The sequence below is a fragment of the Vulpes vulpes genome, chromosome 15 (genome assembly GCF_048418805.1).
Source record: "Vulpes vulpes isolate BD-2025 chromosome 15, VulVul3, whole genome shotgun sequence".
NCBI classification, from domain to species: domain Eukaryota; kingdom Metazoa; phylum Chordata; class Mammalia; order Carnivora; family Canidae; genus Vulpes; species Vulpes vulpes.
In genome coordinates this window covers 71,646,839-71,673,926 of record NC_132794.1, presented here as the reverse complement: position 1 = coordinate 71,673,926, position 27,088 = coordinate 71,646,839, and the positions used below count along the sequence as shown (strand labels likewise).

At 39.9% G+C, this 27,088-nt stretch overlaps 1 protein-coding gene across 24 annotated transcripts in view; it reads right to left on the bottom strand.

Annotated features, from left to right (window-relative positions):
* MAP2K5 (mitogen-activated protein kinase kinase 5) overlaps positions 1–27,088 on the bottom strand; it is a 259,266-nt gene that overhangs the window by 58,307 nt on the left and 173,871 nt on the right. For 9 of the 24 annotated variants that reach the window (XM_072738900.1, XM_072738899.1, XM_072738891.1 and 6 more), the window contains 4 exons: positions 26,515–26,544; positions 26,195–26,311; positions 6,737–6,763; positions 6,393–6,425 (listed from right to left, as the gene is read on the bottom strand). In XM_072738900.1, coding sequence (XP_072595001.1) covers positions 6,393–6,425; positions 6,737–6,763; positions 26,195–26,311; positions 26,515–26,544 — 207 coding nt within the window. The remainder of the gene's footprint in view (positions 1–6,392; positions 6,426–6,736; positions 6,764–26,194; positions 26,312–26,514; positions 26,545–27,088) is intronic. The other 15 variants (XM_072738897.1, XM_072738894.1, XM_026012635.2 and 12 more) reach the window with 3 other exon arrangements.

Below are 27,088 nucleotides of genomic sequence, written 5' to 3'. Positions count from 1 at the left end.
TTGGGTTTCCATTTTTGCTCATCTCAAAGTATTTTCTAATTTCCCTTGGGATTTATTTGTTGTCTCATAGCATTTATATATATATATAAATATATATATGTGTGTGTGTGTGTGTGTGTGTGTGTATTTTACACACCTATATTTGTGACTTTTCCTTCTGTTTTCTACCCCATGGTCCCCCTGGCTCCCTGACCAGCTATCCATTTGGTATTCATACTCTGTCTATGCTACTGTCCTCTATCAAAGCTTTCTTTGCATTCATCTTCTTCAGAAAGTCTTCTTGGAGTAAGCAGAAGAGATAAACTGTCCAGTAGACCCACTCAGATGTTCTACATGGAGTGCTATGCTATGACATTCCTAAGACCAAATCTTTTTTCCTTTCTGTTCATGGCAGGAAAGAACAATCAGTGCATCTCAGAATTATTCAACTAGCACCTTCAACAATCAAGTCTATTGTTTGTCTACACACCTGGCCCAGTTATAGCCCACTACTGACCACTATAAGTTTGTGCTTCTATATCAGAATATAAATTTTAGAACTTAACAAATCTTGTAGTTCTTTCAAAATTTTTTGTTTGTGTATAGTTGATACACAATGTTACATTAGTTTCTGATGTACATCACAGTGATTTGACAACTCTATATGTTATGCTAATGCTCACCTCAAGTGTAGCTAATCATCTATCACCATACAATGCAATCACAGTACCACTGAATATATTCTCTATGCTATAGCTTTCATCCCCATGACTTACTCATTCCATAACTAGAGGTCTGTACCTCTCACTGCTTTTCACCCATTTTGCACACCCCCAACCCTGTACCCTCTGGCAACCACCAGTTTGTTCTATCAGTGAGTCTGTTTCTGCTTTTATTTATTTGTTTTGTTCTTTTTTTACAGTCTACATATAAGTGAAATCATATAGTATTTGTCTTTCACTGCCTGACATTTCACTTAGCGTGATACCCACTAGGTTCATCCGTGTTGTCACAAATGGCAAGATCTTATTCTTTTTTAATGGCGGAGTAACATTTCCCTGTGTGTGTAAACATGCATCTCTTTTACCTACTCATCTATCAATGGACACTTGAGTTCTTTCATATCTTGACTATAATAAATAATGCTGTAATGAGCACAGGGGTGCACATATCTTTTCAAATTAGTGTCTGCTTTGGGTAAATATGCAGTAGTAAAATTACTGGATCATATTGTATTTCTATTTAAAAATTTTTGAAGAACCTCCATACTGTTTTCCACAGTGGCTACACCAATTTACGTTCCCACCAAGAGTACATGAAGGTTCCCTTTTCTCTATATCCTGACCAATACTTGTTAATTCTTGTCTTCTTGATGCTAGCCATTCTGACAGGTGTAAGGTGATAGCTGGTTGTGGTTTTGATTTGCATTTCCCTGATGATTAGGGATGCTGAACATCTTTTCATGTGTCTGTTGGCCTTGTAGTTCTAAGAAATCAACACTTTCATGTAGAGGATATTACTGATCAGGTATAAGCACGACTTAAAAGAATTCACTTTTTACTAGTAAAGTGAATAAACAGAAGTCTAAATCAGGGGTTTGCTGTCTTGCTGAGCACCTACAAATGTTAGATAGGAATTTATTTTTAGGCATATGATTGAAATATATATATGCTGAGAGTAATAATTCATTTTTCTGGTTGTCATATTTTAGACAATCTGAATATTTTGAAAACATATCTGTGAACTTAAAAATGACTCACAAGAAGGATTCAAACCCTTCTGCTGACATTAACTTTTTTCCTTTCCTGATCTGAGAAGCTCCTAGTCATCCTTTAAGACCTAGCTTAAATGCCACCTATCCTGAAGGATCTTTCCTAATCACCCCCAGAACAAATCCTCCTGTCCCTGGGTTGGATAGATGCCCTCTACACCAAGCCATACTATTCATTTCTGTGTCCATATGTTTTCTAAGGCTGTGAATGACTTAGGGGTAGGCTCAAGGGTGAGGTTCTCACTTCCATCTTTGAAATTCCTAGCATCTTAATCCACTGATGGCCTCTACTAGTTGACTCCAGCCAGCTTGGGATTTGGTGACTCAGAAATCACTGGTGTATCCCCACCTGCCACAATACCATTGTGGCCAATCCTTTGTTGCCAGCCATGCTGGGACCCTAGGTATTGGGGAGAGTGTTAGATGGCTATGTAGCTTCCTGAGTCCTAAAACACTGTAGTGGCTCAGGATGTGGGACTGTGCTTCTGCCTTTCTACTTTGATTTACACACCTAGGCTGCAGTCGGCCTAGGTGCCTTGAGTGGAAGCCTAAATTCTCTCTAGGCTTGTAGTCTGTCCTCACTGTGCCTTGCTCAACTTGGGCTATCAAATAGCTGGAACTTTTGATAACTATCTGCTCAATGAATGCAAACAAGCCCACCCATCTTACTTCATTAAAGAGAGGTACAAGTCTCTATCTTCCTTCTCAGATGAGCTTTGACCTTACACATACCACTTAGATTTCTTTTTCTTTTCTTTTCTTTTCTTTTTTTTTTTTTTTTTTTTTACCACTTGGATTTCTGATTTCATTTGGTACCTGCTAGTTTTGCTAGGGTCACTATTAGGAGACCAAAGACCGAACACAGATGGTTAGATCAGTGCGGCAGCAGGGAATCACTGTCAAGAATGAAATAACCAAAGAAACCAGAGATGATCACAGGAGAGAACACAGGAAAGCACCAAGCAGAGCAGCACAGCCAGCGCAGCCCAGGTGGCTCGGCAGTTTAGTGCTGCCTTCAGCCCAGGGCGGGATCCTGGAGACCCGGGATGGAGTCCCACGTCAGGCTCCCTGCATGGAGCCTCCTTCTCCTTCTGCCTGTGCCTCTGCCTTTCTCTTTGTGTGTGTCTCTCATGAATAAATAAATAAAATCTTAAAAAAAAAAAAAAAAGAGCAGCACAGCCATGTAAGGGCAATTTAGCCTGGGGACAAATGGCTTTGTACACCTCAAGAGGCCCAAGCATATCATTGAGTGCCAAGGCCAAACACAGACAAAAGGGTTGGTAAAATTCAGTGAAAGAATAAGGTAAGTCCACACAGTTGTATTGCCCTAGAGGGCATCAATACATCAAAGTTTAGTTTGGTATCATGTTCAAAACAAGGACCTGAGTCATCAAGGAAAGGTTAAATGATACTCATTATACACTGTCAACAGGCTGCCAAGAGCAGATGCATTTTAGAAACACTTCTTTCCAAAAATGAAAATTTCTCATTGATGTCAGAGCTTAAAGTGGTAAATCTCAGTTATCTAGACAATAGGAGCTATCTTACTCCCCAAAGATATCAGATGGCTAAGGCATCATGGCATACATAGAAACTCATCACGTAATAACTAATCAAGTACTTCATATCACAGGTATTCAGGGCTTGGAGAGGGCCTGATTATGTAACAGTTTTAAAATAAGAAGTTGTTTTGAGAGAAGCAAGTCGAGGCATTGATGGTATTAAGATATCACTCATATCCTGAGTTAGCCAGCTCTAAGCCAGATGAACTCTGCATACCAAAATTAAACTGGATTGCCCTGATTTCTGATTGGAGTTTGATTCTCTCGTTACCTTGAATATCCTTTCAGTTCCTGATCTGTAGTCCAAATTTCATGTTCGTGATTGTTACTTGTGTTTAACTTTTGGTGTCTTCTGTTTGGACATCTGGTAGCTCTGTTCCACAATTCCACTTCCTGACTCCCACACTGGCTCCGACATTCACCCCTGGCCACTTTAGGGCTGGCTCCTGCCCACCTAGTCTTGTTTTATTGTTTCTTCATTGTTTACTAGGCCATGCCAGGAGGTCAAGAGGCATCCACATAATGTATGTAATACTGGGCTTTACTTAGCCATTTTATCTATGACTCTGAATATACCCATCCTGTTTGAACTAAGCTCCCTTACGGTGGTACTTTTTTTTTTTTTTTTAAAGATTTTATATATTTATTCATGAGAGAGAGAACGGCAGAGACACAGGTAGAGGGAGAGCAGGTTCCACGCAGGGAGCCCGACATGGGACTCGATCCCAGGTCTCCAGGATCACACCCCGGGCTGCATGCAGGCAGCGCTCTACCGCTGTGCCACCAGGGCTGCCCACAGGTGGTACTTTTTGATCTGACTTTTCTCTATCGGAAACGGTATATACCATCATTGGATACACATTTCAAAACGGGGTGTATCTCATACCCAAGGAGTAACATGGCCCAAATCCTACCTGGTTATATTCACGCAGGAAGAGAAGCCCTAAAAGTCAGGTACAAATGAATATAGAGGGCTCACAGCCCTCTGGGATCTAAAAGGGCAGATATTGCCCTGAAAGACATTACAGAAGAGGTTCTCAAATCTGAATGTCAGAGAGTTACCTGGGAAACTGGTAAAATGTAGATTCCTGGGTTCCATCCCTTGAGAGTTTAATTCAGTGATCTGGGTCAAAGAATCTAATGCAGTTAGTCCTGAGACCACCCTTTGATAAACACTGTACCACGGCAATGAGAAATCCGACAAACATGGGACAAGCACAGTAATTAACACCTCCCCCAGCCCCTGCCATCCTTTCTTTCTTAAAAGCCATGATGCCCTTTGCATAAGGCAAGTCATCTGGCCAACTCTTTCCTAATACTCATCGCTGAACAGAGCTCAGTTTTAAGATCAATTTATGTTTGTTTTACTAAATACAATGTGAATTTCCCATGTTTCCATAAAGAAGATATTTTACTATATCTTTTGAATAAGCGGGAAGAAATGTCTAAGTCATATTTTTCTCTCAACTGAGGAAGAAATGCTATAAAGAAAAACAAACTGTTGAAGTTAAACGCTATTGTCTTCCCCACCTCAGAACAACATCTCCTTAGGATAATTTTAAAAATCTCAGGATTTTGCCCAAATCAAGAAAGTAAAATATTTTAAATTTAACAGCAATCACTACTACCTTAAATAAGGAACGAAAACATCTATTGGATTTAGAAAAACCTTCAAATTAGCTCTCCAGCAAAATATATACTGCTGGTGAGTAGTATCTGTACCTGAATGTTCTGATGCCTAGGAGCCTGGCAGACCAAGAACAGGAGAGTCGGGAAAACCTGGCAGGCTGTGCAGACTGAGTAAGCCAAGTTTCCCTGGGCATGGCCCTAAGCAACCCTGGAGGGGGACCTCAGGAAAATCAGCTTAATTGGGAGGATTCTGATGGGGATAGGATGCTTTTGGAATCTAAGATGACAGAAGATATTGATGAGCTATTAGATCCAGGGGGCCTGTCTGATATTTGAGATAATGGGACCTCCATTTGTTTCAGGACGATGCCTTCATTTTTGCACTAACATGGTTTATGGCTTGCAGGGGATATATGGACTGACGGATGCAACCATTAAGGATGTTAGAGCCCCACTCTTACTATTATTGTGATATGTGCGCACGTTTGTTTTTTTCCTAGGAGGATCTTTATATTTTCTCCCAAATCTCATAACTGGTTATACAGATGTTTAATTGAGAGGAATAATTATGAATTACGATTTGTTTTTTTCTTTCAAACTTTCCTATCTGAATCATTTATCGCCTTCATTACAAGTGTTTTAAATATTGTAAAATTAAAGTTTAAAAAATAAACATTGCTGGTAGGCAAGCCCAAACCCAGAAAAAGTGTTTAAAAAAAAAACATTAATGTTGCTTGATTGAGAGCTTTGTGCAGTATAAGCCTTTAAAACGGACTTTACATTCAGAATAAGAAGTAGAAAAAGTAGATTGAGAAAGAAATGCAGGTAGATTAATTCCATGAAGGCAAAAGGACAATGGAACTCAATGGATAAGGATGATCAGAGGTAGGATGATTTAAAATGTGAGGATTCTAGTTTAAGGCACAAGAAGTTAGGGATGTATTCTGGGGGAAAATGGCTAATTAGGAAACTAAAGCTGAACCGTTGACCTAGAGCTTTGGAACATTTTTATCACCCTGCTATGCTTTGGGTAAATAAAGCAAGGAAGACAAATTTTATTCAGCTTATGTCTGCTGTTCAACTCTGACCCCTGTCTACTGGAATGACTTTAAATATCTGCTATGGAAAAAAAAATGATACCACTTTAATTTCCGGCTCCATCCCCATCTGGCTAGGGAGACGATGAATTAATATTATCCTGTTTTGTCTTTAGGGCTTCCGATACCCCTGAGGACCAGCCTGTGGGACAGTCTGTTTGGGCAGGGATTCTGGGCCAGAATCAGAAGAGTGGGATTCAGGACAAGGCCAGTCCACGTAACACAGCTCAGAGCCATACAACACAACTTGCTCCGAGGATGTTGGGCATTGTGCTTCATTAGGAAACAAAATATAAGCTTTCCACACCATTAGGAATGACTTTAGGAGTGAAAGCACATAAGACGATGCCTCACCTCATCAACAATGCACTGCAGAAGCTGGAGAGGCTGCAATGGGAAAGAAGAAAGGAAAAAGTATTAGCCTCTATGCAATATCTTTACAGTGGAGTGGAAAGAAAAAATCATTAATGCAATAAAATATAGCAAGATTAATCAACAACAGCAAACTCTTATAAAAACATTGATGCTCAGGATGTTCTATTATTTCTAATGGTACCTAATCTAATACAGGCAGTTAAAGGTTTGCATTTTCTTCAAAATGCAATTTGCTAAGTTTAAAACAAGGCATTCAAGCATGCAAAGGAAGCAGCCATCAGGAAAAAGAAAAGTGAATTTTTTTCTGAACTCATAAAGCTTACCATTAAAGATCCCTGGTTTTTCTGAATCTGAAAAAAGGCAATATGTAATTAGCATGTCATAATCAAAATGACTCACTTGGACACATTATGATCACTGAGAGAAAATTATTGCATTGCTGGTGGCAATTTGTGGGCATGTGTTAACACAATTTACATAATGAAAATACACAAATGTTAATAGCTCGCTTCTCATTTATAGGCGAAAGTCAGCAGAATGTTAATTTCACACAACACTTTTTAGTACCCTCCAGGTTGTATTAGAATAGGGAGAAAAACCATAATCCATTTCAAAAGGCTGTTTACGATTCAGATATAAATAATGTTTTATATTGCTAGATTGTGAACACTGGGCTTAATGTTGCAATCATTGCTAATGTTATGAAGCTCACTCTTTTTAAATTAAAAACCGATTTATTTAAAATTGAAATTAAATCATAGTCAGAAATTAGAATTTTGGATTCCTGCCAGTGTCTGCTCACAATCCCCTATTTTGTGAAGAAAACTTTAATTATGTGGTTGAAGTATTTGTCTTTAACTCCAGAGTGGGGTGAAAACTCCACCTTTTCCAAAGTTCCTTCAGCCTGTTTCCTGGGAAGCAATGCTCCCTGGGAAACTCAAATTCATGCAAGTTTTACAGTGTTTTTCAGGGAATAAAAAGTAGAGACAAGTGAATGCCTACTTCTAATCAACATTGTGAAGGCAGGCCGCTCACGCATCTAACGTGGATACGCCATATTTCTTAAAAAGTTACTAAAATGTGACACCAAATTCATAATGAACACAGCCAGTAACTGAAGTACTAAACACTTCTTCAAACTCCCACCCCTACACAAATGACTGCAGTTACTACAAACTCAATGAAAATGGAGCCCCAGGCACTACATTTCCCAAGAAGGAAAATTTCAGAAACCAAATATGATACTGACGGGACAGATATTTGCTGAGATAACTGAGCTCCAATAAGCTAGTAAAATATAGGGAATATATAATAGGACAGTTGATCAATGAGCAATGCAGGGGTTAGGGATGCCAAACTCTGTGCAGTTGAAAATCCATGTATAACTTTTGACTCCCCAGATATTAATAGCCTACTGTTGACCAGAAGTGTTACTGATAACATAGTCAACACATATTTTACACAGTATATGTATTACATGTTGTATTCTTTTTTTTTTTTTTAAGATTTTATTTATTTATTCATCAGAGACAGAGAGAGAGAAAGAGACAGAGACAGAGACAGAGAGAGGCAGAGACACAAGCAGAAGGAGAAACAGCCTCCATGCTGGGAGCCCGACATGGGACTCGATCCCAGGTCTCCAGGATCACACCCTGGGCTGAAGGCGGCACTAAACCGCTGAGCCACCAGGGCTGCCCCTACATGTTGTATTCTTATAATAAAGTAATCTAGAGAAAAGAGACTGTTATTAAGAAAATCCTAAGGAAGAGAAAATACATTTACAGTATTGTACTGTATTTATCTTTAAAAAAACCTGCATATAAGTAGCCCCATACAGTTCAAACCCATGTTGCTGAAGAGTCCAATGTATTTTTTAAATTAACAAAATTTTGATGGTGTCCTAAAAGTTCTTCCACGGGACACTGGGGTGGCTCAGTTGGTTGGGCATCTGGCTTTGGCTCAGGTCATGGTTTGGGATTAAGCTCCCCCTTGGTTTTCTCTCAGCAGGGAGCCTGCTTCTCCCTCACCCTCTGCCTCTCCTCCCTGCCTGTGCTCTCTCCTTCTCACATAAATAAATAAAATCTTCAAAAAAATAAATAAAATAAAAAGTTTTTCCATGTATATTTGTTCTGCACAACCACCCTTAGGTTGGCAGGGAGGATCATGTCTTTTTTTTTTTTAAACGTTTTATTTATTTATTTATTTATTTATTTATTTATTTATTTATTTATGAGAGAGAGGAGCAGAGGGGGAGGGAGAAGGGGATGGAGAGACATCAAGCAGACCCCTCGTTGAGCAAGGAACCCTAAATGTGGGGCTCAATCTCACTGCCCTGAGATCATGACTGGAGCCAAAACCAAGAGTTGGGTCACTTAATGGACTGAACCACCCAGGCACCCCAGGGATGATCATTTCTAGCCTCTTGATCGAAGACTGGCCTCCCAGAAGACGGGGCAGGCCCAAGGCCATGGGAACAGTGATGCTGAGGTTTCTCCCATGATCCTTTCTTTCTACCATCTGTATTATATCTGTCTACAGTCACAGCATTATTTAAAAACAACTGGATTTGTATATATTTATACTTGGTGTGGTAAAGTTGATAAATTATCAATTTTTGGCGGGTTCCTCTGAACTAGACTACAAGTTTCTCAAGGGCAGAATATATGTTTTCGCATTTCTTTTGCATCCATATGGCTTATTGGCAGACCCTTCACGTAATGCTTGAAAGCACTTTCCCATGTTTTACCCCAACTGCACATGGCACCCACTCATCCCTGCTCTCCCTAGTCACCATTCTCCAAAACCTCTGCCCAATGTTGACTGGCTGTGAAGGCGCCTTGGATGGTTCCCACTTAATGCTTTGCTGAATTACTGCTCCTTCCTCTAGTCTGGGAGTTTTTCTGGATAATGCTGTGATGGGTAAAGATTTACTTTAAAAAGGAAAACGGGTTAACTACCACCCTGGAGTGGATAAGGATTTTAATAATCCATACCACCTTCCAAAGGTCTTGAAAGGCCTAGGTAACTTCTCCTATGGTAGGAGACACCTTTGGTGTTTGATTTTATTTTTTTCTAAGTACACATGGATACTCTTCCCCCATCCTCCATTCTTAGTAAGATATATCTGCTTCAACAGGAGAGTTACTTGTCATGAACTAAGAATCAGAAATCCAGTTTTGGCAAAGAGAATGTTTTTCACAAATTTCCGATAGTCAGGGGGATTACAACATTCTCTGAGGGAAAACATGCAGCAAACATTCTAAGTGAGATGTTTCAAAATAAATTCAGGAATAAATTGTACAACGTTGTTCCCAGCAACATATAAGTGGTGTGAAATGAGTTCAGGGGAGAACATTTTCTCATGAACCGAGCTCTTAAGAGTTCTCCACTTTGCCCTACTCTGTGCGTTAAAGAAACCATGGTTTAAGACAACTTAAAATTTTACTATTTTAATGCTTTCTTTTTACTATGAGAAAGAAACAGCAATATCAAAGTCTTTTTTTACGATCTTATAACTAGACCGATTTTCCCAGGTTTTTAAAGAGAGATGTTGTTACCAGGTTTTATTACACAGCTTTGATAGCTACATATTATATGAAATCATCTTCATAAATTTTGTATTAAGGTAGCAATGCTACTACCTGAAATTGATTCAAAATGCTTAAGATACTCAATTACTTTTTAACACTGTTACACAACGCGGTGACTTATATCTTCTATTTCACAAGAACTTGATGATGCAATATCATTGTAATTGATTCATTTTCTCAATTAAATAAAGCTACTGTGCTTTTCTTTATATGAATGCCACATAGACCATAGAGTTAGATATATCCTTTCCTTTCTCTGTCTCAGATATATTGCCTTCAAGGATGTATTTTGTTCCTCTGTTTAATTTCACCAGAAAATTTAATGCCACAGTCATATTTTTCAAATTCTGAACTGCCATGGACTTGACTGTATTTATATTAGGCATATTTTTCACCGCTAAACTCTTTGTTGTTTACCTTTTTCAAGACCACATTACTGTACTGGAGCAGCAAGCATAAAACAGACTGAAGCAAAGGCAACCTCCAGTCATTGCCTCTGCTTTTGCACACAGTTCATGAAAGAGTGAAGCCCCTAGTTTTATAGCACATTAAAAGTGGTACTAAGGGTACTCGCTATAAAATGTTAGCTTTGTGAATGCCTCCCTTTATTCTAGGTCTGCCTCCCAAATGCTTAGCTGTGAGAGCAGAGTTCAGAGGAACACAATAATATTGTTAGGGCTGATGAACTGCCTGTACCCCACAACATATGAAATGCCGTTTATAACTAACTCGTCCAAGTCCAGAGTCCTGCTTGCACACTCTGCTGGTGGTGGGAGTTTCCAATGTGTAACCAGTACTCTGGGACAATGAGCAGAACAGCAATTGCTCCGATCATTATACTTTTCTAATCAGACTCCAGAACTAGTAGCATTTTGATAGACTAATTAGATGAATCTCTTCCCTTTTCTGGACATAGCCTTTTTCTTTTTCTTCTTTTCTCAGCCCCTAGCTACAAGACTTTAAGTCACACTAACCAGGGATAGTTAAGCCTCAGTTTGATGTAAGACAGACCCTTGTATGTTTAAATGGGGAAGACTGCCTTCCTATCAGGCAGGCCTAGGTATCAGTTATGGGGTATTCCTGCAGTAACATTTATCATATATTTCCTTGCAAAGACCAAGTAGTTGGCAATCTCAAAAGCTCCTATAACATGACTAATGACTGGAAAATGATCCTAGAGAGGAAACTGCCAATGCAAAAGTTTGCTGGGGCCTTCAACTTTTTAGTCCACGACTCCAGTGAGACAGCAAGTCTGGGAGCCCCACGTTCCATTTCCATCTCTGTAGAGGTGCTTTTTACAGAGAGGGAAAGCCGTGGACTTGCCACCAGTCCTTTTACATTATGTGCAGAAGCACAATCAGGAAACTAAAATGATCCACCTACGTAAGTTCGAGAAGACACCGGCTATAGCTTTCATTTTCTCTTTTACTCTCTGAAATTATGGCTTGCCCTGCAGCCCTTGTCGGAGAGATTTATGTGTGACCGAGGTCAGATCTTCCAATATCAGTTGACAAATTTTCTCTTTACATATTTACTGCTTTTCAAGCCTGTGTTATTTTCTCTTAAGTAGAAAAAGGAAATATAAAATTAAATGATATGGTTGGCATTTTTAAAGAATACCAGGTGTGTGTGTGTGTGTGTGTGTGTGTGTGTGGTGTCACTGACATCACACTCTAGCCTTCAACATTCTATTCTTATTTTACACTTTTGTGTATAGGAACGAAAGCTATTTTGCAGACGCTCTTTCCAAATCAGATGCATCCAGCCTAACCCTGCCTAATATGAACCAGGATTATGGTAAATTGAGACTTTTATATTCTAAGTGAATAATGACCTAAAATTTTTGTTTTCTTAATGAAAGTAGCTGCAGAGATAGTCTACTTCAATCTACTCACTTTGCTGCTAGGGAAACTGAGGTTTAGAGGGGCACAGTGTCCAAGATCATAGATACAGACTGGCCTAGACCTGACTGCTGATTCAGCTGCCTGGTGCAGAGAAAATGCACAAACACTGAGAAAACCCCCCAGAATTCCTGTCAGACCCCTATGGCCTCAGAGGCTCCCTCCTTTCACTGGGCTCAGCCTTTGTATACAAAGTGAAGGGATGAACTAGAGGAATCCGAAGACTCCCCCCAGACATAGCTTCCATTCAGGTGCTACAGCACTTGTTCCTACCCATGGGAGAACTGGTACTGGCATTCAATCTCATTTTATCTGGCACTGTGCTGGGTGCTAAAACTTAGGGACACATGGCCTCCAATGCATTATAACTTATAAAACCAAAGTGCTCAAATCTCAAAAAGGCTTCAGTGAGAGAAAAGAAGAATTATTTCCACATGACCACAAGCTAACCACAATGCTTGGTATACCACTAACTTAAAGTAAGATTTCCTAGACAAAGGACTGCTTTAGGAAAAAAAAAAAAAAAGTAGAACAGAATGTACTCTAGTGAACCATACATGGGAATTCTGACAAACTGATATTTTTAGATATTGAATGCATGAGGAAACAAAGAAAATGAATAATACGTAATCACTAAAATATAAAATGAACAAGTAAAATTCACATGTGCCATTGTATCTCTCCTGTTTATCAGCCTTGGTCCCTGTTCAAGTTTTTTTTTTTTTTAAGATTTTATTTATTTATTCATGAGAGAGACACACACACACACAGAAAGAGCGAGAGAGATAGAGAGAGAGAGAGAGGCAGAGACACAGGCAGAGGGAGAAGCAGGCTCCATACAGGGAGCCTGACATGGGACTCGATCCTGGGTCCCCAGGATCAGGCCCTGGGCCGAAGGTGGCGCTAAACCGCTGAGCCACCCAGGCTGCCCCCTGTTCAAGTTCTTAACATGCCTGTAAGTCTATTGGCTTATCTTATATAGAAGAAAACAAAAACAAAAAATAAGTCATGAGACTTAATTAAAAACTAAGGACTTAAAAATAGGTGGTAAGAAGATTTAGTAAGGAGTGACTCAATGGGATATGAGAGAGTCATTAGGTTCCCCACCTTTTAAGATTTACTCATGGCATCTTCTCTGCTGCCTTCAGCAATCACCAGTTTTGAAAAGCCAAAACCAGATATTCCTGAATCTCACAAACAGCGAGGTGGGACAGAAAGTCTCTACGATGCCCAGAGGAGGGCTCAGCTCAGATGGGACCAGAAAGAAAATCATCACAGCCATAAATTAGATCACTTGGCTCTTACCGCTTCCTGAGTATCAAGGACAATGCATTTTCACACAAAACACAGCAGCCAGAGCATCAAGGTACAGTGTAACATTATTCATTTGCTGGGTCTACCAGTCAGCGAGCAGGAAAGAAAGGACCTGACTGCCAGTCTACACTCTTATCTCTTGTGTATTTAAAATTGACATAGCTCATGTCCTATTCCACATAGGTATATAGGAACCCTAGTAAACCATCCTCTGGGCAAATGTAAATTTTAATATTTAGACTTGAATTTTGTGAGAAAAGCGGGGGCTCAGAAACATAATTTAAAATGATCAATGTGAATTATAAAATTAACCCTCTCCCTAGTGGTACAAAGACTGGCCAAGACGTCCATTAAGCACTTTCCTTTCAGATAAGATTTAGAATATTTTTCTTTTCAAAGAAGATACATTTGCTGTATCAAACTTTTCCCTTTTCTTTGTTCCAAAAGAGGGTGGTCTTGTTTCAGAATCTAGCTTAGAACATCAGTTATGTGTGTATGGGGGGTGCAGGCAGTGAGGGGAGATGCAGCTTTTTTGAGAAAGGCCTGTTGACCATTCCATTCTTTATGGTCAAATAAATCTGCTATAGCAAAAGATTTTTAATATGTCAAAATGTTTTTTCTGAAGCTCTCATTTGGTCTGTACTTCTACTAGCTCCAATCCTCTACATGCCATAGAATCCAGAACGATGTTAGAGGTCACCTGGTCTGACTCCTTGCTCCATGTGGCAATTTACTTTATAATATTCCTGACAGGCAGGCATCCTGTTTTTGCTAGAAGACTTCCAGCGATGGGATCCAGTTATTCGATCCTGGGTGGCTTAAATTGTTGGAAGGTTCTTTCTTATTATGAGTTCAAATACGTCCTCCCACAAGATATGCCCATGGTCTGGAGCTGTAGTGATTAAGTCTAGTGATGGCAATTTGCATATTTGAAGATGGGTTGTTTCTCCGCAATGTTTTCTTTCCTGAGTAAAAATCCTGTTTTCTTCCTATGATCATTTGCTATGACTGGTTGCCCTCTACTCTTCCCCCTTCTATTACTAATGACACTCTAATAACATTCCCCTGCCCCTCAATAGCCCATGTGCTTCACCTCCAGCTACTTCACCACCAGCTTTATGGGTGGGACATGCGGTTCAGGCTTAAACTAGTCAGTATCATCTAGATCCCCTGGGCTTGGGGAGTTAAACTTATCCAATCAAACTGAAGCCTAGGGCCTCCGGTTGTCTCTGGGGAAGAGAGACCTGCTCTTCCCTTCCAATAGGGGAGCAGGTCGCCCTGGAACCCCAAGCCAGTCTTGGTCTGTGAAGGAAGAAGCCCACCAAGAACAGAGTCAGAAGTGACTTGTTGGACCAAGTTCTACCTAAACCCACCAATAATTGACTTTTGGCCATGCTGTTCAATCAAGTCCCTTTGTAGTTGAGGCAACCTGAGTTGGGTTTTCTGCTACCTGAACTGGAAAACTGCCTGGAGGAGCTAGGCGTGGTTTGACAATCTCCACCACTGTGACGGCATTTCTTGGAATGTGGTTCCATGTGCATGTGTTTCTCATAAAGCAGGACACCCACACCTGCACACATACCTCAGACTGACTGGCTTAGTCACCCTATTCGGGACATTATACACCACTCAGTAGAAGAAACTTCTAGAAGCTGTAAGTGCGTTCATGATTTTGATAGCCATATCACATAGTTGGCTCATGGAGAGAAACATGGAAGTTTATTAATCTTGGACTGAAGAAGAATTACTTCTTTCCTATATTCTATTTCTTATGTGCTTCATACTGACCAGGGTATTTGAGAGTCAAAATGAGTATATGATTAAACCAACTGCAGAATCTAAACAAGTCTGAGGAAGTTTCTACCTGTTGCCTCTCCCTTGCAACAGATAGGAAATACATCATCAGCCTTTTGTTTGTCTGGTTGAGGAGAGGCCTGTCCAACACTGAAACAGAATCATAGACTCTTGGGACTTGAAAGAATCTTAAAAGGTTTTTTTAGTCTGACCCACCTCTGTTTGATCCCTGAATCCCTTCTTCATTACACTCCTGGCTGACTGGACTTCGGCCTGGATGCATACAGTGATGGGGAGCTTAGGTCTTCTGTCTGTCTTTTCTACCTCTCATTCCAGTTCTACCTTCTTGACAGTACAAATCCATGTCTTTTCTTATATAAAACCCTCAAGTATCTTAAGACAACTCTTTGGAAGCTTTTATCCTTCAGGTATTAATGCTGGCAGGATAGGGTAGAAATATGGACACAGAAGAAAAGGGGACAAAATTATTAATTTAAAGCCTAAAAGCATGTATTGATTCTTAGTTCCTTCTGATTCTAAAATTTGCTATGCCAACCTATAAAAAAGTCAAGTTAGACTAAATCACTAACTCACTTATTCATATATCTTTATCAAGTACTCACTCTATACAAGGCACTGTATTGGAGTCTGGGACCCAGGGGATGGATGAGCTACCACTGCTGGTCCACAGAAATGAGTGACTTAGGGATCCCTGGGTGGTGCAGCGGTTTGGCGCCTGCCTTTGGCCCAGGGCGCGATCCTGGAGACCCGGGATCGAATCCCACGTCGGGCTCCTGGTGCATGGAGCCTGCTTCTCCCTCTGCCTATGTCTCTGCCTCTCTCTCTTTCTCTCTCTGTGACTACCATAAATAAATAAAAATTAAAAAAAAATTTAAAAAAATGAGTGACTTATTGAAGGTCCCTGAAAATTAGTGATAAAGAGAAGACTTAAGCAGAGGGCTTGCATTCTCCCCTAAATGACACTCATTTGGGTAAGATACAATTTGTTAGATTCAAGGAGTCGTAGATTTCTAAGGCAGTGTCCCCCAAAAAAGGGATATTTTCAGGCATTTCAAGGAATGCTTTCTTTGTGGGCAAACACTCTACATATTGCTGCCTTTTAAAATTTTTTTTTGGCCATGATGTATTTGACAACATTGTTTGACCTGCTGAGATTTTGAGATAAGTTGCAACTGCAGTCACTACATGTTTTATATGGGATTAAGAAGGAAAGAATTTTGAAATACAGTTACGCGTAATGATGTTAATTAACATGTGTCTTATTGGTTTGACTGTAAATGAGATTCAAATCAAGACTTGAAGTCATGGATCTAGAATGAACTGAACAAAGTTTGATTTCTGTTTCTGAGTTGTAGGGCACATTTCTCATTTTGATATAAGTGAAATCTGGTCCAAAAGAATCCAAGAGCATACTCGGGGAGATGATGATGAGAAAAGCAGCTGAAGATAGGGAAAAGAGGGGGAAGTTGCTCATACAAAATGAAAGGAAACCACAGAAGGAACTAGGCCAGCATGTTTCAGATTCTGTTTACCAAATAACCCTAAGTTCTTATAAGATATTATTTAGATACATAAGCAAAAATTAACAGACAAAAACAGAACTGCTCTGGGGTTTGTGTGTGGACTGGTGTGTGTGTATGTGTGTGTGTTTGTGTGTTTGTGTGTGTCAAGGAGTGAATGTCTACCTACCTACTTCATGTCCTGTCTCTCATCATTCTGCAAATCACTGACCTAGCACACCTCTCTCCTCTTTCAGATGAGAAAACTGAGATCTGTGGTGGGGAGGGAGGGCAGCCAACGATTCCACTGGTTATCTGCTGGGGGTGTCACTTCTTGCCTCCCCATCCACTCTGTAGTGAGTCAGTGAGCATTTGTAGCTGCCTGGCTAGGGAGGCAAAGGGCTGTCCAAAGAACAGGGGGTGGAGGAAGGCCTTTAGCTGGCAACTTTCTTTTGCTTACTGCATTTAACCAAACTAGAACTAGGACTGTAGTCAAGTCTCCTTATGTACAGAATGGTGCTTTTTGCAGCCTGTTTCTGAACAGAAAACAAGACAAGCTTCATTACCTTCTTTGGTCTTTCTTTCCTCCTCTGGCCTCCTTTCCTCTTAAGATTGACCATTCTATTCTCCAGCTTTTCATTCCCTCTCTTCATGGCAGTCAACATCTACAGACTTTGACAGAATATGGCATAACAGAGTCCACACTTGGTTCTGACTGGTTGCCTCAGCTTCCCACAATTCCTTGGAGCTGACACCCTGGCTGTGTGCATAAACAAACAACTAACTGTCTCCTTTCTTAGCTCCTACAAGCCCTTGGGACCCTCTTTCCTCTTTGGTGTGTCCTGGGCAATCTCCAGTCCTAAATCAAATCTCCTTTGCTCTTCTTAGGCAACTCAGTGACTTTTCAATGAACTTAGCTTGTCCATTTTATTGGCACTAAAGAGGGTTGAGTTCTTAGCATCATTAGCATTTTAGTTGAGGAAGAATTCCCAAGCCCCCGCCAGGCATTCATTCAGAACTGTTAAACATCTAAAAAGTAATTTGTGCTCAAACAAAACTTGGCTGGGTCTGCCCCCTTCTTTAACTTAGAGTCCCAAATCTATCCAAGTTTTCTAAACTGAAAATAGTGATAAGTAAAACACTGGAGTGCGATCAAAGTTGATGTCTTTGTTGCTGTTACTACCACTGTTGAGGACCATGTTCCCTGTAGGGATCTGTACCCATCAGCAATTATCTGATAGACAGGGAGCATCCTGGGACAAGTCCCTTTCATCTCTGCAGACACACCAGTTGGAGGCAGTACTTGAGTGGATGGTTGTGTAAAATAAAAATGGCATTTGGGCTCAAAGCCTCTGGGTGCCTTTCTTCCTGCAACCATCTCTCTAGAGTGGGAACTCTGTTGCTAATACCTGGTAATCATGAGTGAATCACCGAATGGCTATTGGAATCCCATTTCCTCCTCTATAAAATAAGAGTTGGAATAGATCATTGTAAGGTCTCATTACATTCTGAAATTCTATGACCCCATGAAGTAGCAGACAGCACCAATAAAAACCAAGGTGGTAACAGTGGAAGGGCTCCCAGACCACAGAGCCCAAGAGGGAGACAAGATGGCAAAGCTGCCTGCCACCTGAAAGCCAGACTGGGCACCAAGTTCATTACTTCAAACTTCAATTCTATTTCCGGGCTAAACAGATTATTTAAAAATTGTAAAAGAATCAGGGTCCCCAGTTACTCAACTAAAAATGACTAAGTTCTGTATATAATTCTATATATTATGATTGTGATTGTGAATGATAAATTATAACTCGAAAAAGAAACACTGTAAAGGAAGGCTCTTGTGGGATCAGAAAAGTAATTCATTTTAGTCCTACCTGGTATGAGACATGAGACATGGTCATATATTTTCAGAGCTACATAGGTAAATCCCTAAAGTACTTTCTGGAAATATAAATAATACTAATATTACCTTGCTCTTGTTTACCCTCTTATATTTTTCAAAGTGTCCTCTTAGGTATTAGCTCATCTGATCATGACAACTCCCCACCCCCAGCAGTCTAGAAAATGTCCTGTGATGTGCCAAGTCCCTCAGAGGCATGTGCCAGCTGACCTTGGGGGCAGAGATCTTAAAATGTAATGATTTCCAGCCTCAGACTGGCTCCCAGTCATCTCAAAGGGATTCATGAAATTCTCAACCCCAATTTCATTACCTGGTCTCTGCTGCACTTGCCATCTCCATCCTGACACATCACCTCTCTCCTCTACCACTGTGCCCTTCCATTTTTCCTTCCCTCCCAGGGCTGCTTAAAGTTACTTAGGGAAATTTCTAAACTGGTAGGGAAATAAAAGTAATAGTAGTAGTAGTAGTAGAAGTAGAAGTAGTAGTACCCTACTGAATTAAAGTATTGGAAGGATACTACATACAACATGCTGCTTCAGACCTTTAGCTTTTACCAGATGAGTCTCCTTCTGACTAGAGTGGCTATAAAGTTCTTTCCCATTCTTTTAGCCTCATAGCCTCAGCTCTGGCATCACCTGCTCGGTGAAACCTTCACAGCTTTCTTTTTTTTTTTTTTTTTTTATGATAGTCACACACACACACAGAGAGAGAGAGAGAGAGAGGCAGAGACACAGGCAGAGGGAGAGAAGCAGGCCCCATGCACCGGGAGCCCAACGTGGGATTCGATCCCGGGTCTCCAGGATCGCGCCCTGGGCTAAAGGCAGGCGCCAAACCACTGCGCCACCCAGGGATCCCCCTTCACAGCTTTCTAAAGTGAGCTGACCAGTTCCAGAGCATACTACCTCCTATTGGGTTCCTTTTGCATCAACTGCCATGTGTTTTATATTTTTCTCTCCATTAGACTAGACTCTTTGAGAGCGGGGACCACATCTGTTTCATTTCTGTACTTCCGGTGCTCAGCACAGTGCCAGCACAGAGTACTTTCTCAACGACAAATACATGTTGAATTGAATTGAGATGTATGTCATGAAATAGTTTAGGATGTGCTATAAAATCAAAACAACATGGGGTTAGTGTTTTAAAAAAGACAGGGTTCATTAGCCTAGCTGGCTAACTGCATTTACCCCAAATGAGGTATTGATAAGTAATTTATCTTTAATGAAAAATGTCATGTTTCTAAGCAACCCACACTTTGGGGATTCCTAAGAGTTACATAGGTAAATCCCTTAGTCTATACCCTAAATAACGAGAATGAAAATAATAATGGATTAAAACATGTAGGCTAAAAATCTGGCTAGCAAAAAAAATTGCACCCACATTGCTCTTTTGGAGTCTTGCCAATTACACGTGAGTACTTAAAGTTTGGGGTAATTACCTACTACTGGTTTTTTTTTTTCCCCTTCTGACTAGAGACCTCACACAAAAAACTGGATACTTATGACTTTATAGAATCCTTGATGTTCTGGACTTCAAAAAGTTTACGTAACAGAGGATAAATTCCAAATACCTCTTTTCGAAGAAGGTCAACTTCTGAGGTATTATGTTGCAATTTTAGGTTGCTCTGGACATGATCAATACATCAGTACATAAATAAGGTAATAAAATCTATGGTCTGAATTTAACACTGGATATAAAACAATATTAAATTATCAAAATTAGGATTAGTAGTAGCATAGTCAAAGGCTTTTAAAATATGAATAAAATTAGGTATAAAAACTAGAATTTCAGCATTAGTTTTTGAAAAGTGTTTAATATTTTAAAATAGTTTTAAGAGCACACGTTTTCTACTCCATTATGAGACAAATGCTCTATCCAGAGTACAATTTATTACTACAGAATAAATGAATGTTTAAAAGACAGTCTGTCAATCGAAAAAGAAAAACACATTAAAATAGCAGGTTTCCAAGCCAAGTTAAACAAAATATTTTCTCCTTGACAAGCTGCTTACATTTAAATGAAAACAGGGCAAATTTGGTCAATAATATGGATTGTATATAATAAAAAGGACCTTAGATCATGTTAATACAAGGATCAGAAAGCAGTAAGTTCAATTAAACCCACCCAATTATTTAGCAAAGTTTCAGATACAGCAAATAAATTAATCTGTTTTAAGTGAAAGTGCTCAGATAAGTAGCTTTTTGACCTGAGTAAGTTTCACTGGCAGCAATCACAGCAAAGCAAGAATCTGCTGAAGCAAGGCAAAGCCCCCAAATCAAACAAACGGTATTAGTAATCAAAAAGCATTTGCAAAACATATTTCCTTGGTTAGTAGCAGGGGGTTCTGAGCAAAGGCCACCTACAGCTTCTCTCGTACTTTGATAGATAGTGCACAGGGGATGAACACACATTCCGTTTACCCACAAACAACTGGGGTATTCTGATTTTAAAACAGGGAATTTCATTTCTGTACTATCTTACGAAAAAGGCCAGTCGTTATACTATTAAGAATGCATGTCTTTCACTTAAAATCCTCTATTATCCACTTATGTTGAACTTGTATTGGGATTTAAGAATGCCTCTTTATTGAGACAAGTAATACGTCATCATTTTGTTGAGCTAACAGGCCTGACAGACCCTGTCTTCTCGAGTTAAGAACTCTAGATCTCTATTTTGTACATTGGTGGCAAAAGCTAGCAGAATAAATGAGAATTAGCCAATTGGTAGTAAAGGCTTTTAATCCCAAAGATCCAGACTTTCCTTCTACCGTAGCCTTAATTATTCTATTTGGCCAGATGATAGTATATTCTTTTCAAGAAAAATGATCTCTAGATATTACAATAACTTATTTGAATGCCATTCTTATGTATTTTTAACAAATAACGTTGCCATTCACTATATCTCTTATGTTTTTGATCCTTTTTACTACTTATCATCGTCTTTATTTGAAACAGATTTTTAACAGATAATCTTGATCGTTACAACAATATCTTGCCTGCATTTTATTCAAATAATTCTTAAAAACAGCTTAAAAAGCCGTTTGGAATAACATCAAGCTTGCCATCAATCAAACGAAAAAATTCCGCTGGCGGTTGTATAAACATCAGATCAAGTCTGATGTCTTCACGGATTTCAGAGTGAACCATAAAAAACTCCATTAACTTCTGACAAAGAATGCAAATTAATCACAACATGGGGTGAAATGAAATTAAAGGCTCTTTTCTAATCAATGACAAGGCGGGATGAAATATTTGTTACTCTCTCTGCACTCAGACTGCCTGGGATGTTTGCGCTTCCCTCGCAGAGCCCCAAATGTAAGGTGTGAGTACAGATTCACCCGCAGTTGCCGTACAGCCCTCCTGCCCCCCCAGAGCTATCTGCTTACAAGTCGTGGAGATTCACAAAACACACTAATCATCTGAATCTCAGGTGCATCCAATTTGTTATTCACACTCTCCCATGCCAGTGAAAAGCCTGGCGCAGACAGATGCACCAGGAACCCTAAATGACAGTTTTGGCCTCCGGAAGTACGATCACTACAACAAAATCTAGTACAGCCTCCAGGTGAAATGTCTGGAGCTCCATATGGAGCAGGGAAAATTAACAACAAGATGAAAATCACTGCAGCAGCGGGGAGTCGGAATTTTTGAAAAAAAAAATGAAATTTAAAGATGAAGAAAGAGAAGTAATAAATTAATGGGGTGTGAAAACATTCAAAGCTTTACAATACCAGGGGCACTATTTGCTCAGATTTTTTTCCTTTTTTTAACTTCAGGTCATTTTGATGTAATTTATTAACCAAGATCAGGAATTGTAGCCAAAAGAACAACATTTTTATACATACAAAAGTACTTTAAATACATTTGTATCTGTATTATCTTCACTTTCCTGTGGCAGACATCCTGCTTACCAAATTTCCAAATGTCAGAGCTGGCACATCCCCTGAGAAGTCTCCCTAATGGATTTACTATCATCTTAATGCAAGGCACTATTGAAAAGTTTGAATGAAGGATGATAATTTTTGGCAGGCAATCTTTTTCATTTCTCCTAAATTATGGTGTCATTAAACAAACCATTGCCCACCATCATGTTTTTTAAGTCAACTGAACTTGGATTTACATGATTAACTATACACAGCTCCAGTCCTTTTCCAGACCTGTGCATCTTTCCCAATTACTGTTAATGCTAAATTGTTCAAGAAATGAAGATAATATGTGGTTGTGAGCTATATAAAAACACAATTTTTCATGATCCTATTGCTTCAAAGGCACCCAGAATTTAATGGCAGTAGGGTCAGTGAGAGCTCTGGAGCCCTCTAGACCCTCTTGTCACTCTGCTAAACACAAGGTACAAAAGCAAAGGGCTCTAGGGAATGGCCTTGTCATTATCTACCATGGTATGGCCTCCGGTGTTCAGCACATCTTATCACACAAGAGGCCTCCTTGCCTGGAGATGGCAAACCAGGAGACGGGCTTGGAGGGGCTCAGTGGGAAGAAGAGGAGTGGTGTGAACAGCCAACCATGCTCAGAGTACACCGAGCCCATGCATTTGGTTTAGTTGCCTACCAGACCTAGATCTAACTGTATCCATTCATCCCTGTGAAGGCACAGGTAAGGTGCCTTACCTGTCCAGGCCTCGGTCGCTCACCTGGAGGATGGGAATAATAGCTGCTGCAGGTGGGATTCACAGCCTGAGTCAGATAACAGGAAGGGATCTGAATGAAGCTTGACATCAGAAAGGGGCTAGATGAACCCAAGACACTGCTGTTGTTCCTATTATAAGTTGTAGTAATATGGCTGTGTGTCTATAGCGGCTCCTAAACTTTTTTTTCTAGAGTCCTAAACCGCATGGCAGTGAGGCTATGCAACTTCAAGGACTAAAGGAAAGGATTAGACAGTCCTTCCCAAGAACAAATAAAACACTAATGCACAAAACAATGAAGTTCATAGAGAAGACTATCTCAACAAAAATCCAGTCCTTTCATCTTTATATTGGCCCCAGGCCACTGACTCTCCCTGATACCTTCCTGACACCCTTCCCTCATCTGGGTCCCCACTGGATACACACTGTGTCACCGGCAGGAAGAGGCACTGCTAACGACACTGTTAGCAGCACTGACGCTGGGCTGGTGGGAGGACAAGTCTCAAAGCTGGCCTCTCCTCTCCGCTCATTTTATGTTCTGCTCCAGTTGTGGCTGGCAGGTTGCCGAGCACATCCTTTTGTGAACTTTGGTTGACAACCAGAAATTCTGTTCTGTGCTATGGCCCAACATCAGGGCCAGTGGGTTGGGCCCTTGTTACTTTCGCAAGTGGTTTCTATCCATAAACTCATTTGATCTGCATACTTGCTCTAATGAGACAGGAAAGGTAGGTATCAGGATCTGCAATCTAGAGTTAAGGCAACTGAAGCTCCAAGGAGTTACAGAGCAAGAATTAAGGCCTGTGGTGACCACAGTTTGTGGTAGAGCTGGGTTCCCATTCTCATCTTTCAGCTCCTGGTCAGGAGCTCTTTCTGATAGGCCCGTCTTCTCAACTTGCCACTAGTGAAGAGCTCAGATCTGGTGCCCTGACCTGACTTTGAGTTCAAAGTAGCAATGTCCTGGGATTGTCCCCAGTCCTGGACAGAAGAGATGCAAAACTATGGTGATCATGAGGATATAAGAAAGGCTTTCACCTGTTCAAGGGTCAGACCAGCAGGTGACAATGAGGATGAAGCCGTCAATCCTCAGCTTGGTAAACAGAATGAAAGCTGCTTTGACTGGATGGCTATTTATAAAGTAGTGAGTTTTATCACTCAAGGTATTCAAGATGAATGTGGATGCTTGCTTCTAGAGATATGGTACGGAGGTTTGATTCGATGATGTCTGAGAGCCCTCCCAATCCTGCGAGTTTGTGGTTCACTCCTGACTACTGAGCTTGGGATTCCAAGGAACTAACCTCACTGTTAGTTCAACAGTGTTGAACTGTAGTTCAACATTGAGTAAATCAACCATTTGGTATGCCCAATTTATGAGGGGATGCCATCTCACAGAACGGTTTGGGGTTCAAATGAGATACGTGATGGGCCAAAGAGAAGGTATTATTCCTAATCCAGTGTCTGGAATACTATGAAAATAAACAAGGTTCTTCATGTACTTTGAGGACAGTGTGATGACAGGAAGGGCATCGATTCAGTACCCTTTCCCAGTCTCCAGTCTATAATGCAATGCCTGTAAAATAAATGCCAACTCCACCAAATGTCATTACTGATTCTAGCAACAAAGTGCACAAATTTCTGTTGAAAGATCTGGGAAATAATCCTAATGGCACCAAAGCTGCTTCTATTATTTCAAATAAAAGTCCCAGTTTGGTGACAATATTGTATCACAATTCAAGGAATATAGCTTTCCCCCCCACTCTGGCATAAAGGTTATTGCTAACTAGGGAGTCCAGCACATTAGAATTTTCCAGCTTCCACTTGACTGATCAAGTAAATGTATACTTAAACATTCAAGAAAACAGAATTGCAAAGGTGTACAGCCTCTTCCCAAATCTGACCAGAGCATCCAAATGCTTCATCTGTCAAACACAACAGCAGTCCGTTTCTTAGACTCATCACTTACCAAATCTCACTGGTTAATTACTCGACACATTAGGAATCTCAAGAATATAGCTACATTCTCAATCTCTGGCATTTTTATGAGATGGTTTACAAGTTTTCTACTAAGACTTCTCTGAGAGCTATTCTGTAACAGGATGTCTTCATTTACAAAATTTTAGGGGATTGTATAAATTGGCCAAACAGTGAATTGTTTAAAAATTACTGACAGAATAAGAGGCTTACCAAGATAAATATTCTAATGAGCTATAAATCCTGAAAATGTGATTTTAATTTGATGGGCTACCTAGAGCTAAGCAGCAAGGCTGTATACACTAAAGTCTGACTAAATGCTAGCATGCATGCCAAGCAATTACACTTTAGATTTTCTCTTTAAGGAAAAGATTATATTTAAGCAAAGAAGCCTACAAATTTGACAAGTGAGTCTAACACTCTTGAACCTAATAACTTAGGCGATTTCTCTTCCACTCATCTGATGGCTTTAACTGTAAAAGAAAAAGGATACAAAAGACACATTTCAGTAAGTGAAGGGCCTTTAAATGTCCACATGGGTACCAGGAGAATTCGCTTAAAACAGCTTATAAGGATGGTAGAGTGAATGAGCCCCATCCTATTATTCAATAACCATGTTTGTGATGCATCTGCATAATCTAACCATGCATAAATTAGTATGTGTAATACAACACTTATTTGCATAATAATAGCAAGTTAATAGATGCTTAAAGAGCAGAGACCAACACCACCTTTAAATCAGACATGCCTCCAGGCACTTTGGCCTGTACAGACCAAGATGCCAGAAAAACAGTAAGCACCAACCAGAGGAAAACAGTCAAACCATTCATTTTTCATCCCTCTAGACATTTCACTTATCCCCCCCCCCACATCGGGGAATCATTTTCAAACCACCAGAATAGCTTTATATTTTCTAAGTGCTAGCACCCTTCTAAAGAAAAATCTTAAAGAAACGATAAATGGTAATATGATGGACAGTTTGTTTTCTTACAAATTGTATGGGAATGGGCATATTTTAAAAAATAGTATATTCAGAATCACACCCACATAAAATTGGGGGCTTATTTATGTAGCAAAAATAATGATCTAGATTCACCCTTCATCTCAACAACCCTTTAATTGAAATAATTTTAATTGAATCCAAAAGCTCAAATACCGTATAAAGAAAAGGCTGTGCCTCTCTAACCTCAGCATGAGCACATGGCACTGGGCGAGGATAAGGAAAAACATCACCAATGTCACACAAAGGAAGAGCACGATGATGCCTTTCAACCTTTAACAAAGAGGAAAAAATCTGGAGTTTAAAAAAAATCAAAAATCAATAGAGACTTTTAAATGACTCCTTTAAGATATCACTTTTCAATTTAACAGGACAGATTTATTTGTATGTGGCTCAAATGTTCACAATTGCTCCCTGTACCTTCATACATAGGAATGAATGTCACAGTGGCAAACGGCAGTAATGAACAATCTTACCTGAGGATATGGAAACCTCCCAAGAGCAAGCTGGGAAAGGAAATAATATTTGTCTAGTTATAGATTTGCATGCAGGGCAGATCTCCTTAAGACAGACAAGTACTAAATTTTAGAACTATACTCAGCAAATATAAAAAGCTCACAACCCTGGATGCAGGAACCCTATTTGCTGTAATTACACTAAAGTTATATTTAGAATGGACATTTTCAATGGGCAATGTTGCATCCCTGATAAAATATTCTGATTTTAACAACTAAACATTAGCAGTATGTGGCTTCTCTTAGGAATATTCTTAGTTCTTTGGGCATTATTCACATTTACCTGTGTGTGACAGTCTTCACCTAGACAGAGCTGTAAAACCAGAGGAAACTGTGGGCTTTTCCTCTTGTAAGATGGAAACACCTTATTGTTCCCAGCCCATAGTTCTGTAATGTTCTTAGTAACAAGTACATAGGTAGTGTTGTAGGAAATAGGGAATGGGCCACACAGAACAGAAAATTTTGCCACTATTTTCATCAATTTATTATATTTTTGATTAATTTTCTATCCACGGGGGGTGGGGGGGAGCTATCA